General features: G+C 43.2%; 1 protein-coding gene across 1 annotated transcript in view; it reads right to left on the bottom strand.

Moving 5' to 3' along the window:
- Window positions 1-4231: 4231 nt before the first annotated feature.
- The window catches only part of zgc:109889 (WH2 domain-containing protein), a 71828-nt gene continuing 61223 nt past the window's right edge, over window positions 4232-14836 (bottom strand). Inside the window, 7 exon segments of the mRNA XM_045721866.1 lie at window positions 4232-4879; window positions 6592-6714; window positions 6717-6799; window positions 6801-6974; window positions 7310-7609; window positions 11591-11769; window positions 12265-12342. Of these exon segments, the coding sequence (XP_045577822.1) occupies window positions 4719-4879; window positions 6592-6714; window positions 6717-6799; window positions 6801-6974; window positions 7310-7609; window positions 11591-11769; window positions 12265-12342 (1098 nt within the window). The 3' untranslated portion in view covers window positions 4232-4718.

Genomic DNA, 14836 nt, shown 5'->3' on the forward strand with positions numbered 1-14836 from the left:
CTAATATTGAGACTGATTACACACAATTCATTACTCACAATTCCACATGCCCTGAAAAAATGTGCACTTGAAAATACGTCAACTCACTGCATCATACTGAACTAGTATGTCCGTTCACTCCCATATAGAGTAAATGTTGCTGATACAAACCTATAGTGTCATCTTAAAACATTCATTTTAAAACTTGTGTTAAAGTGTAAAGCCATATTTAAAAGCACTGCACACTGGTATTTTATTTTATTTTATGAGCTGGGTTTTGTTTTATGAGTTTGTTGTTGTTTACAAGTGGAGAGGAGGTGGATGGTGTTGAGTTGTTAAGAGGGATCCTATGCAGTTTCACACACTATGGTATCCCAGGGTGCATCACACCCACCCCTCATGTGTTGCAGTGACAATCCACCGGAACATTGTCTGTCTGTCTTCTAGAATTAGCGTTATCGAGGGCAACTATCTGACATTTCTAATGCTTAGTGTTAGTTACTATGGGTACATATTTGCATATTTATGTGCCATATAAAATAAATAACTGAATGAATAACCAAATAAAACATGAATGTGTCACCCACCTTTCATCTCCCTTCCTCACTTGTGCTCCTCTATGTATTTACAATTAATCCCTTCCCTCCATTTCAGACCATTTCATTTAGTTTACTTCAGCAAAGTGAAGTTGAGTTCTAGATTTTTGTAGTGTTGTACTGTACAGTCGTGGCCAAAAGTTTTGAGAATGACACAAATATTAATTTTCACAAAGCCTGCTGCCTCAGTGTCTTTAGATATTTTTGTCAGATGTTACTATGCAATACTGAAGTATAATTACAAGCATTTCATAAGTGTCAAAGGCTTTTATTGACAATTACATGAAGTTGATGCAAATATTGACTCTTTGCAGTGTTGACACTTCTTTGTCAAGACCTCTGCAATCCATCCTGGCATGCTGTCAATTAACTTCTGGGCCACATCCTGACTGATGGCAGCCCATTCTTGCATAAACAATGCTTGGAGTTGGTCAGAATTTGTGGGTTTTTGTTTGTCCACCCGCCTCTTGAGGATTGACCACAAGTTCTCAATGGGATTAAGGTCTGGGGAGTTTCCTGGCCATGGACCCAAAATATCGATGTTTTTTTCCCCCGAGCCACTTAGTTATCATTTTTGCTTTATGGCAGTTCATCACCAAACTGTTCCTGGATGGTTGGGAGAAGTTGCTCTCGGAGGATGTATTGGTACCATTCTTTATTCATGGCTGTATTCTTAGGCAAAATTGTGAGTGAGCCCACTCCCTTGGCTGAGAAGCAACCCCACACATGAATGGTCTCAGGATGGTTTACTGTTGGCATGACACAGGACTGATGGTAGCGCTTACCTTGTCTTCTCCAGACAAGCTTTTTTTCCCGGATGCCCCAAACAATCGGAAAGGGGATTCATCAGAGAAAATGACTTTACCCCAGTCCTCAGCAGTCCAATCCCTGTAACTTTTGCAGAATATCAGTCTGTCCCTGATGTTTTTCCTGGAGAGAAGTGGCTTCTTTGCTGCCCTTCTTGACACCAGGCCATCCTCCCAAAAAGTATTTGCCTCACTGTGCGTGCAGATGCACTCACACCTGCCTGCTGCCATTCCTGAGCAAGCTCTGTACTAGTGGTGCCCCGATCCCGCAGCTGAATCAACTTTAGGAAACGGTCCTGGCGCTTGCTGGACTTTCTTGGGCGCCCTGAAGCCTTCTTCACAACAATTGAACCACTCTCCTTGAAGATCTTGATGACCCGATAAATGGTTGATTCAGGTGCAATCTTACTGGCAGCAATATCCTTGCCTGTGAGGCCCTTTTTGTGCAAAGCAATGATGGCGTCACGTGTTTCCTTGCAGGTAACCATGGTTTTCAGAGGAAGAACAATGATTCCAAGCACCACCATCCTTTTGAAGCTTCCAGTCTTGTTATTCGAACTCAATCAGCATGACAGAGTGATCTCCAGCCTTGTCCTCATCAACACTCACACCTGTGTTAACCTGTTAGGGCTAGGGGGCAGTATTTACACGGCCGGATAAAAAACGTACCCGATTTAATCTGGTTATTACTACTGCCCAGAAACTAGAATATGCATATAATTATTGGCTTTGGATAGAAAACACCCTAAAGTTTCTAAAACTGTTTGAATGGTGTCTGTGAGTATAACAGAACTCATATGGCAGGCAAAAACCTGAGAAGATTCTGTACAGGAAGTGCCCTCTCTGACCATTCCTTGGGCTTCTTGGCTCTGTTTATTGAAAACTTAGGATCTTTGCTGTAACGTGACACTTCCTACGGCTCCCATAGGCTCCCAGAACCCGGGAAAAAGCTGAATGATGTAATTCCATCCCCTGGCTGAAAAACTTTAGCGCCTTTGGTAAGTGCTCTATCAGAGGACCATCAGACTGAGGCGCATGCACGGGGCGACACCATGTTTTTATTTTCTCTCTCTTTGAACGTAAACACGCTTTCCCGGTCGGAATATTATCGCTTTTTTATGAGAAAAATGGCATAAAAATTGATTTTAAACAGCGGTTGACATGCTTCGAAGTACGGTAATGGAATATTTAGAATTTTTTTGTCACGAAACGCGTCGGGCGCGTCACCCTTCTTTACCCTTTCGGATAGTGTCTTGAACGCACGAACAAAATGCCGCTATTTGGATATAACTATGGATTATTTTGAACCAAACCAACATTTGTTATTGAAGTTGAAGTCCTGGGAGTGCATTCTGACGAAGAACAGCAAAGGTAATAACATTTTTCTTATAGTAAATCTGACTTTGGTGAGGGCTAAACTTGCTGGGTGTCTAAATAGCTAGCCCTGTGATGCCGGGCTATCTACTCAGAATATTGCAAAATGTGCTTTCACTGAAAAGCTATTTTAAAATCGGACATAGCGAGTGCATAGAGGAGTTCTGTATCTATAATTCTTAAAATAATTATGTTTTTTGTGAACGTTTATCTTGAGTAATTTAGTAAATTCACCGAAAGCACTAACCTTTGACAATCTTCATCAGATGACACTCCTAGGACATCATGTTACACAATACATGCATTCTTTTGTTCGATAAAGTTCATATTTATATATAAAAACAGCATTTTACATCGGCGCGTAACGTTGACTAACTACTTTCCCTCAAATGCGTTCGGTGAAATAGCGCTACAATTTACTAAATTACTATTCGAAAATATTTTTAAAATGTAATATTGTCATTCTAAGATTTATAGATTAGCATCTCTTGAAAGCACCTGCAATGCCAGATTTAAAAATAACTTTACTGGGTAATCACACCTTGCGATAAAAGGGGATGCGATACTCAGAAAAATAGGCTACCGTTGCAGGTCAGCGCCATCTTGGAACAATCGCATATCAAATCTACTCTTGCATACTATTGTCAATAATCCCTTACCTTTGATTATCTTCATCAGAAAGCACTTCCAGGAATCCCAGGTCCACAACAAATGTATTTTCGTTTGAAAAAAGTTAATCCTTTACGTCCCAATAGCTTGTTCTTGTTAGCGCGTTCTGAAGGCTGCTCCAAAAGCTCCGTCGGCCGCGGGACTCCTCTTTCAATAAAATGTTTTTTTTTTTTTTAGGTTCGTTCAAACATGTCAAACGTTGTATAACATAAGTCTTTAGGGCCTTTTTCAACCAGAGCTCCAATAAGATTCAAGGGGGACGATTGCATTGTCTTTCTAAACGTTTCGAAAGGGGAGGGTAGCCAGGGGCGCCGGCGTCATAATGGTGATGGCCCTCCTCATGTGACCACATTCCACAGCCTCTCATTCTGTCAGTTTTCACAGTAGGAGACTCAAACCACTTTGTAAAGACTGGGGACATCTAGTGGAAGCAATAGGAAGTGCTCAATGAACCATTGCTCACGGTGTGATTTATAGGCAAAGTGATGAAGTTGAGTCCGCAATTCAGAATTCCACATCCTGTTACGATCGGTCTCGGGGTTTTGACTGCCATATGAGTTCTGTTATACACAGACACCATTCAAACAGTTTTAGAAACTTTAGGGTGTTTTCTATCCACAAGTATTAATTATATGCATATCCTAGCTTCTGAGTTTGAGTAGGAGGCCGTTTAAAATAGGCACAATTTTATTTTATTTTTAAAATCGCTGTAGCGCCCCCTATCCTAGGCGACCGTCAAGAGGTTAACGAGAGAATCACGGACATGATGTCAGCTGGACCTTTTGTGGCAGGGCTGAAATGCAGTGTAAATGTTTTTGGGGGATTCAGTTAATTTGCATGGCAAAGAGGGACTTTGCAATTAATTGCAATTCATCTGATCACTCTTCATAACATTCTGGAGTATATGCAAATTGCAATCATACAAACTGAGGCAGCAGACTTTGTGAAAATTAATATTTGTGTCATTGTCAAAACTTTTGGCCACGACTGTACACTGGTATGTACTGCAGTCCTCTACTATAGCATTGCTTGATTGACTGTGTTATAGTGCTTGAGTAGAAGTCATGTAGTGTGTTTAGCAATACTACTCAAGCACACAACAATGTGCTAGAGTGGGGGAGTTAGGTAGGTTGGGGGTTGGTCTATCCCTTTAAAGTCTGTGTGTGTGTGTGTGGTGGGCAACAGAAATTGAATTCAATAATTTTGAATAAAGTTTTGAACACCCTTTCCTCACAAGCACCTCCACTTGACCCCTAACCCTTGTCCCCCTTAACCTATTGACCGCTGACCCATTTCAGTCGGACCACTCCCCGTTGTCCTCCCCGCCGGAGTCGGAATCTGATTCACTGTACTCGACGGCGATGCGACGTGATAGGATGGTGGCCACGTCGTTTCCAACTGGCTCTCTCTTCGCTTCCTGCTCTCTCTGTTCCTGGACCTTCCTCAACTGGATACCTGGAGAGATGGAAGGAGGGAAGGTTTGAAGGAGGGAGTGAGGGGTTAGATAGATTCATACATATGAAGCTGTGTGTGTGTAACAGCATTGCTTCCGTCCCTGTCCCTCACTGGGCTTGAACCAGAGATCCTCTGAACACATGGACAGCGTATCACCCACAGAAGCAGCCTTACCTGTTGCAAAATCCCTGTAACTTTCAGAAAGTTTCCAGGTTTTTTCCCCCTCACAATGCTGTGAATCTTTCAACCAGAATTTCTGGAAAAACCTGGGAATTTTGCAACCCTACGGTCCACCAAAGCAATGCTTCTAAGGGGAATGATCTTCTTCTAGGTCTCATCACAAAAGGGAAGATACAAACACACAGCTAACTAGTGTTGTCACGATACCAGAATTTTGACTTCGATACCGATACCAGGTTTAGTATCACGATACTCAATACCATCATGATACTCGATACAGATAAACAGAAACTCAGCTACTGCTCTGTTCAATCGTTGGTAATCTTTTCAGTTCAATATCATTACATTACACATTTTTTATGTCAATATTTCAGGCAACTATGTACACATTAATACACCAATTATACAATTCTGCAATCAATCTTACTACATAACGGTAATTTATTTATTTGAATGGTAAATCTCTATTGATAAACTGGGTAAATCAAGGGCCTGCAGATGACAAAATCTGTGTCCCATTCATTTGGGACTTATTTTATTGTACTGATCAACAACATTTTCATAGAAGAAGCAATTTCTTATTTCATAAAAGTGTGCGGTGTCTCTTCAAGACCCAGTGTTGAGGTTATTTAAGAGGCACATGCACTCAAGTCAGTTGGAGGGAGAGAAATGATGCAAGGGAGGCGATGTGAACGAATAAAGTTTTTGGTGACAATCAGCTTTGAAATCAGTATAATTTACATTATGGTTTGCATATTATGACAAACAAAGCTAGCAAGGAAAGTTAGCCTACAACGCTGGAAGTTACCGGTATCTTCTTGCATTGTAAAGTGTTCTAGCCTTTATAGACATTGTTTTGCGAACAGTAATAAACATTTTCAACATTTCTACATGCCGTGATGCAGTATTCAAGTGTGATAACATTCTGTGCAGCATAAGTGGTGAGCCAACATGATGCAGTCCAGACTCCCAGTGAGTGCAGTGGTTCCTCAGGACAGGCTAGAGCTAGCAATGAGTAAGTGGAGCAGGCACAGTGCTCTGGCGCTATAAAGGACATCCGCTGCGCTGATAGACAGACTTGATCCTCTAAATAAGTATACAACGTGACACATTTGACATAAGTACCGAAAGTAACAGAAATTCTAGTACTGAGCCGGTTTTCATGTTCCAGTATCAACAAAGTACCGAAGTTTCAGTATATCGTGCAACACCACCGAAAACTAGCTAGCCATTTCACATACGCTAAATGTACTCATTCACAAGCGGATACACATGTATCCATGCACACACGCACACACATACCCTCTATCGGTCTCACCTCTGCGTATGGCTGCCAGCAGTTCACTGCGAGCATTGCTGATCGGAAGCACACCTAAGCGCACACACACACACACACACACACACACACACACACACACACACACACACACACACAAACACGAAAACAAACTTAAACAAGAAAAAAAAACACATTCACAAACATACCCCCCCCCACACACACACACACCCCCCTCCCCCCCAAACTTTCTCACCTCTACGTATGGCAGCCAACAGGTCACTGCGAGCGTCGCTTATCGGAATCATCGGCATCTGGCCCTTCCTGGTGGCAGGAGCTTCTCCACCAATGGCGTGAGCCAGAGACAGGATATGGGAGGGGGTAGACCAGGTGGGGGAGGAGGGGGTGCAGCGGGAGGGGCACCGGAGGGGGCGTGAGAGGGGAGGGGACATAGTTGGCAGGGGGGCGGGGGGAGTAGGGGAGGGACTGTAAGGGCGGGGCAAGACCGCCACGGCCCCGGGGGGAAGAATGGTGGAGGACGAGGTGGAGTCGAAGGCAGTCTGGGCGGACGGGATGAGGGGGGGGGGAGGGGGAGGGGCAGGGGGGGTGAAGTACTCGGGGATGGCTGATGGCTGGCCGCTAAAGGTAGGAGGAAGAGAAAGACAGAGAGAGAGAGAGAGAGAGAGAGAGAGAGAGAGAGAGAGAGAGAGAGAGAGAGAGAGAGAGAGAGAGAGAGAGAGAGAGAGATAAAAAGAACACAATCAGACACGAATTGGCAACATTGGGCAAATCTGTTGGCTCAATCAAACCTCTTAAAACTAAAATCAAATCAAATCAAATGAAATGTTATGTCAAATGTCAGTGTCAAAGATATTCTTCTAGAATTACAAAGGCTTCGAGAATTAGAATTCCTAGAATCGACATTCACAGTCAATTTAGTGTTCGATGATTCTATTTCTATGTGGTGTTCTTACCCATATGCCCTGCAGTCCTTGACTGACTGCTGCCGTGGTCCATTGAGTGCTCCCCCCTCAGAGGAGGCGGGGGGTGCGTGGGGGTGCTGAGTGCGCCCCAGAGAGGCGATATGTCTTCCCCCAGCGACTACACCAGAGGGGAGGTTAGGTCGGGGGTACCCACCCCTGTCTAAGGACTGGGTTTGTGGTGTCTGGGTGAGGTGGGGGACACTGTCGATGGGGTGGGGGGCAGAGGGGGGCTGGGAGGGGTGGTTAGGGCTGGATGGGTAGGAGAGCTCGCCCATGTCTGATGCCACAGACCTAGGAGAGGAGAGTGAGGGTAAGGAGGGGTCATTTATTTTACCCAACAGAGGGCAGAAGAGAGCTAGGCTGTGCTTTAGCACGCTGAAGGCTGGCCAGTCACTGAACAATTCATGACACATGTACATTGCATTCGGAAATATTCAGACCCATGACATTTTCCACATCTTGTTACGTTACAGCCTTATTTAAAAATGTATTAAATTTTCTCCCCCATCAAATCTACACACAATACCCCATAATGACAAAGTAAAAACAGGTTCAGATATTTTGCTAATTTATTAAAAATAATTAAGTGAAATATCACATTTACATAAGTACTCAGACCCTTTACTAAGTAATTTGTTGTAGCACCTTTGGCAGCGATTACAGTCTTCAGTCTTCTTGGGTATGACAATACAAGCTTGGCATACCTGTATTTGGGGAGCTTCTCCCATTCTTCTCTGCAGATCTTCTCCGGGTCGGTCAGGTTGGATGGGGAGCGTTGCTGCACAGCTATTTTCAGGTCTCTCCAGAGATGTTCATCCGGGTTCAAGTCTGGGCTCTGGCTGGGCCTCTAAAGGACATTCAGAGATTTGTCCCGAAGCCACTCCTGCGTTATCTTGGCTGTGTGCTTAGGGTTGTTGTCCTGTTCGAAGATGAACCTTCGCCCCAGTCAGAGGTCCTGAGTACTGTGGAGCAGGTTTTCATCAAGGATCTCTCTGTACTTTGCTCCGCTCATCTTTGCCTCAATCCTGACTAGCCTCCCAGTCCCTGCTGCTGAAAAATATCCCCACAGCATGATGCTGCCACCACCTTGCTTCACTGTAGGGATGGTGCCAGGTTTCCTCCAGATGTGATGCTTGGCATTCAGGCCAAAGAGTTCAATGTTGGTTTCATCAGACCAGAAAATCTAGTTTCTCATTGTCTGAGAATCCTTTAGGTGCCTTTTGGCAACTCCAAGCAGGCTGTCATGTGCCTTTTACTGAGGAGTGGCTTCCGTCTAGCCACTCTACCATAAAGGCCTGATTTGGTGATGTGCTGAAGAGATGGTTGTCCTTCTGGAAGGTTCTCAGTCAAAAGTTTGGACGATTAGGGTTGGTATACAGAAGATAGCCCTATTTGCTAAAAGACCAAGTCCATATTATGGCAAGAACAGCTCAAAAAAGCAAAAGAGAAATGTGGACAAATTCAAGAACTTTGAAAGTTTTTCAAGTGCAGTCGCAAAAACCATCAAGCGCTATGATGAAACTGGCTCTCATGAGGACCGCCACAAGAAAGGAAGACCCAGAGTTACCTCTGCTGCAGAGGATAAGTTCATTAGAGTTACCAGCCTTAGAAATTACAGCCTAAATAAATGCTTCACAGAGTTCAAGTAACGGCACACCTCAACATCACCTGTTCAGAAAAGACTGCATGAATCAGGGCTTCATGGTAGAATTGCTGCAAAGAAACCACAACTAAAGGAAACCAATAAGAAGAAGAGACTTGCTTGGGCCAAGAAACACAAGCAATGGACATTAGACCAATGGTAATCTGTCCTTTGGTCTGATGAGACCAAAGTTTACATTTTTGGTTCCAATCGCCATGTCTTTGTGAGTGACTGGATGATCTCCACATGTGTGGTTACCACCGTGAAGCATGGAGGAGGAGGTGTGATGGCGTGGGGGTGGTTTGATGGTGACAATGTCAGTGATTTATTTAGAATTCAACGCACACTTAACCAGCATGGCTACCACAGTATTCTGCAGCGATACGCCATCCCATCTGGTTTGTGCTTAGTGGGACTATCATTTGTTTTTCAACAGGACACTGACCCAACACACCTCCAGGCTGTGTAAGGGCAATTTGGCTAAGAAGTAGAGTGATGGAGTGCTGCATAAGATGACCTGGCCTCCACAATCACCCACCTTCAACCCAATTCAGATGGTTTGGGATGAGTTGGACCGCAGAGTGAAGGAAAAGCAGCCAACAAGTACTCAGCATAATTAGGAACTCCTTAAAGACTGTTGGACAAGCATTCCTTATGAGGCTGGTTGAGAGAACATCAAGAGTATGCAAAGCTGTCAAGACAAAGGGTGGCTATTTGAAGAAGCTCAAATCTATTTTGATTTGTTTAACACTTTTTTGGTTACTACATGATTACATGTGTTATTTAATAGTTGATGTTTTCACCACTATTCTACAATGTAGAAAATAGTAAAAATAAAGAAAACCCTTGAATGAGTAGGTGTGTCCAAACTTTTGACTGGTACTATACAATTGAAGTCGAAAGTTTACATACACCTTAGACAAATACATTTAAACTCAGTTTATCACAATTCCTGACATTTAATCCTAGTAAAAGTTCCCTGTCTTAGGTCAGTTAGAATCATCACTTTATTTTAAGAATGTGAAATGTCAGAACAATAGTAGAGAAAATGATTTATTTCATATTTTATTTCTTTCATCATATTCCCAGTGGGTCAGAAGTTTGGTAGCATTGCCTTTAAAATGTTTAGCTTGGGTCAAACGTTTTGGGTAGCCTTCCACAACCTCCCCACAATAAGTTGGGTGAATTTTTGCCCATTCCTCCTGGTGTAACTGAGTCAGGTTTGTAGGCCTCCTTGCTCGCACACGCTTTTTCAGTTCTGCCCACAAATTTTCTATGGGATTGAGGTCAGGGCTTTGTCATGGCCACTCCAATACCTTGACTTTGTTGTCCTTAAGCCATTTTGCCACAACTTTGGAAGTATGCTTGGGGTCATGGTCCATTTGTAAGACACATTTGCGACCAAGCTTTAACTTCCTGACTGATGTCTTGAGATGATGCTTCAATATATCCACAGCATTTTCCTCCCTCATGATGCCATCTATTTTGTGAAGTGCACAAGTCCCTCCCGCAGCAAAGCACCCCCACAACATGATGCTGCCACCCCCGTGCTTCAGGGTTGGGATGGTGTTCTTCAGCTTGCAAGACTCCCCCTTTTTCCTCCAAACATAACGATGGTCATTATGGCCAAACAGTTCTATTTTTGTTTCATCAGACCAGAAGACATTTCTCAAAAAGGTACAATCTTTTTCCCCATGTGCAGTTGCAAACCGTAGTCTGGCTTTTTTATGGCGATTTTGGAGCAGTGGCTTCTTTCTTGCTGAGCGGCCTTTCAGGTTACGTCGATATAGGACTCGTTTTACTGTGGATATATACTTTTGGACCCGTTTCCTCCAGCATCTTCACAAGGTCCTTTGCTGTTGTTCTGGGATTGATTTGCACTTTTCTCACCAAAGTACGTTAATCTCTAGGAGACAGAACGCATCTCCTTCCAGTACTATTGTTTGTACAGATGAACGTAGTACCTTCAGGTGTTTGGAAATTGCTCCCAAGGATGAACCAGACTTGTGGAAGTCTACCATTTTTTTCCGGAGGACTTGGCTGATTTCTTTTGATTTTCCCATGATGTCAAGCAAAGAGGCACTGAGTTTCAAGGTAGGCCTTGAAATACATCCACAGGTACACCTCCAATTGACTCAAATTATGTCAATTAGCCTTTCAGAAGCTTCTTAAGACATGACAACATTTTCTGGAATTTTCCAAGCTGTTAAAAGGAACAGTCAACTTAGTGTATGTAAACTTCTAACCCACTGGAATTGTGATACAGCGAATTATAAGTGAAATAATCTGTCTGCAAACAATTGTTGGTAAAATGACTTGTGTCATGCACAAACCGACTTGCCAAAACTATAGTTTGTTAACAAGAAATTTGTGGAGTGGTTGAAAAACGAGTTTTAATGATTCTAACATAAGTGTATGTAAACTTCCGACTTCAACTGTAAATTATATATATATAAAATGTTTTGTAATATATAAATGTGCAAACATTTCCAAAAACCTGTGATTGATTTGTCATAATGGGGTATTGTCTGTAGATGGACAAGAAAAAAAACATCATGTTATCCATTTTACAATAAAGCTGTAACGTAACAAAATGTGGAAAAATACCAATTAATTGATTCTGGGCTCACCTGTTATCGGGTGATAGCGACCCCTCGGAGGACATTCCGTGATAGGGTGAGGGGGTTAGTCTGGTATCGGGGCGGAACTCCTTGTCATAAGCCATCATATTCCACTCCTGTCTGCGATTACGGGCCTTACGAACCTTCTTCACCTCCCTTCCTGGGTCCTCTACCTGTTTGTGCTGCTCCTGATAGAGTGACGGAGCGGAGTGGAGGAAGGAGAGACAAACAAATACAAAGGGCTACATTTATTATGGATAGTAGTCTCTTCACACAGGGACAAACAGAGAGAGCAAGAGCCATTCCACCATTTTCACACACCTTCGACCAGAAGAATTCACCCAGTCCCACTATAAGCCAAACTTTTAAGCAATGTTAAGCAATATAAAACATAATCGACACAACATAAAACAGTCCCAAACATAGCTGGATTGGTATAAGGGACCAGTTTGGTGGAGGGACAGAGACGGGAGGGGGACACGCAGACGGAGGGGTCTGGGAGCTGGGAGGAGACGTTTTACGGAGCTGGGCGGAGACATGGACAGGGGACATAGGGAACAGGGACGTAGAAGACATTGAACACGCAAGGGACACTGGACAAGGAACAGTGAGACACCCAGAGGACCCAGGAGGAAACAAGGACGGGAGACACGGTAACATAGCTGTGGATGTGGCGGTCTTACGGAGCTGGGTAGTGGGCTGCGAGGTGGAGCCTGTCTGCTGTGGGGTCTACCCTGGTCAGAGTGGGTCGGACAGCTGGTCTGGATGGAGAGACGTGGAGATAGAGAGCTCTAACACATTAGATATACTATGGTTATACAAAATGGGAGAGACAGAGTAGGGGAAAAGAGAGGGGAAGAGGAGGAGACAGTCTACTGGTGAAAGTCTGGAGGTCTACAGGGGCGATAGTGGCACGGGGGAGTAGAAGCAGAGTGAGGGAGAAGATGGGACAGAAGACAGGAGGGGGACAGAAAGGCGGGATATACAGTGCATTTGGAAATTGTTCAGAGCACTTGACTTTTTCCACATTTTGTTATGTTACAGTCTTATTCTAAAATGTATTACATTTATTTTTTCCCTCATCAATCAACATACAATACCCCATAAAGACAACACAAAAATAGGTTGTGACATTTTAGCACATTTATTAAAAATACAAAACATAAGTATTCAGACCCTTCACTCAGTACTTTGGCAGCGATTACAGCCTAGAGTCTCTTGGGTATGACGCTACAAGCTTGGCACACCTGTATTTGGGGAGCTTCTCCCATTCTTCTCTGCAGATCCGCTCAAGCTCTGTCAGGTTGGATGCGGAGCGTCTTGGCACAGTTATTTTCAGGTCTCCCCAGAGATGTTTGATCCAGGTTCAAGTCAGGGCTCTGGCTGGGCCACTTAAGAACATTCAGAGACATATCCCGAAGCCACTCCTGTGTTATCTTGGCTGTGTGCTTAGGATCGTTGTCCCGTTGGAAGGTGAATCTTCACCCCCCCCAGTCAGGGGTCCTGAGCAATCTGGGGCAGATTTTCATCAAGGACCTCGCATTACTTCGCTCCATTCATCTTTCCCTCAATACTGACTAGTCTCCCAGTCCCTACCGCTGAAAAATATTCCCACAGCATGATGCTGCCACCACCATGCTTCACCATAATGATGGTGCCAGGTTTCCTCCAGACGTGCCGCTTAGCATTCAGGCCAACGAGTTCAATCTTGGTTTCATCAGACCAAAGATAATTATTTTTTATGGTGCTTTTTGGTGAAACTCCAAGTGGGCTGTCATGTACCTTTTACTGAGGAGTGGCTTCCGTCTGGCCACTCTACCATAACGGCCTGATTGGTGGAGCGCTGGAGAGATGGTTGTCCTTCTGGAAGTTTCTCTCATCTCCACAGAGGAACTCTGGAGCTGTGTCAGATTGACCATCGGGTTCTTGGTCACCTCCAGCCAGCTCTTAGGAATAGTCTTGGTGGTTCCAAACTTCTTCCATTTATTAAGAATGATGGAGGCCAATGTGTTCTTGGGGACCTTCAATGCTGGATAATTTTTTGGGTAACCTTCCCCAGATCTGTGCCTCGACACAATCCTGTCTCGGAGCGCTAAGGACAATTCCTTCGACCTCACGGCTTGGTTTTAGCTCTGATATGTACTGTCAACTGTGGGACCTTATATAGACAGGTGCTTGCCTTTCAAAATCATGTCCAATCAATTTAATTTACGACAGGTGGACTCAAATCACGTTGTAGAAACTTCTCAAGGATGATCAATGGAAACAGGATGCACCTGAGCTCAATTTCGAGTCTCATAGCAAAGGGTCTGAATTCATACGAAAACATTTCTAAAAACCTTTTTTCACTTTGTCATTATGGGGTATTGCGTGTAGATTGATGAAGAAAATAAACAATTTAATCATTTTATTATAAAGCTGTTGTGTGTGTGTGTGTGTGTGTGTGTGTGTGTGTGTGTGTGTGTGTGTGTATATATATATATATATATATTTATATATTAGAGGTCGGCCGATTAATTAGAGCCGATTTCAAGTTTTCAGAACAATCGGTAATCGGCATTTTTGGACACCGATTACATTGCACTGTTTTACGAGTGCAGCAAGGAGCCATGGTAAGGTTCTAGCTAGCATTAAACTTATCTTATAAAAAAACAATCAATCTTAACATAATCACTAGTTAACTACACATGGTTGATGATATTACTAGTTTATCTAGCTTGTCCTGCGTTGCATATAATCGATGCAGTGCCTGTTAATTTATCATTGAATCCCAGCCTACTTCGCCAAACGGGTGATTTAACAAGCGCATTCGCGAAATAAAGCACTGTCGTTGCACCAATGTGTACCTAATCATAAACATCAACACCTTAATTAAAATCAATACACAAGTATATATATTTTTTTTAAAAGTGCATATTTAGTTAATATTGCCTTCTAACATTAATTTATTTTAACTAGGGAAATTGTGTCACTTCTCTTGCGTTCTATGAAACAGAGTCAGGGTATATGCAGCAGTTTGGGCCGCCTGGCTCGTTGCGAACTGTGTGAAGACCATTTCTTCCTAACAAAGACAGCCAACTTCGCCAAACGGGGATGATTTAACAAAAGTGCATTAGCGAAAAAAGCACAATCGTTGCACGAAATGTACCTAACCATAAACATCAACACCTTTCTTAAAATCAATACACAGAAGTATATTTTTTTAAACCTGCATATTTAGTTAATAGAAATTCATGTTAGCAGGCAATATTAACT

Source organism: Salmo salar, chromosome ssa07 (genome assembly GCF_905237065.1).
Source record: "Salmo salar chromosome ssa07, Ssal_v3.1, whole genome shotgun sequence".
NCBI classification, from domain to species: Eukaryota; Metazoa; Chordata; class Actinopteri; order Salmoniformes; family Salmonidae; genus Salmo; species Salmo salar.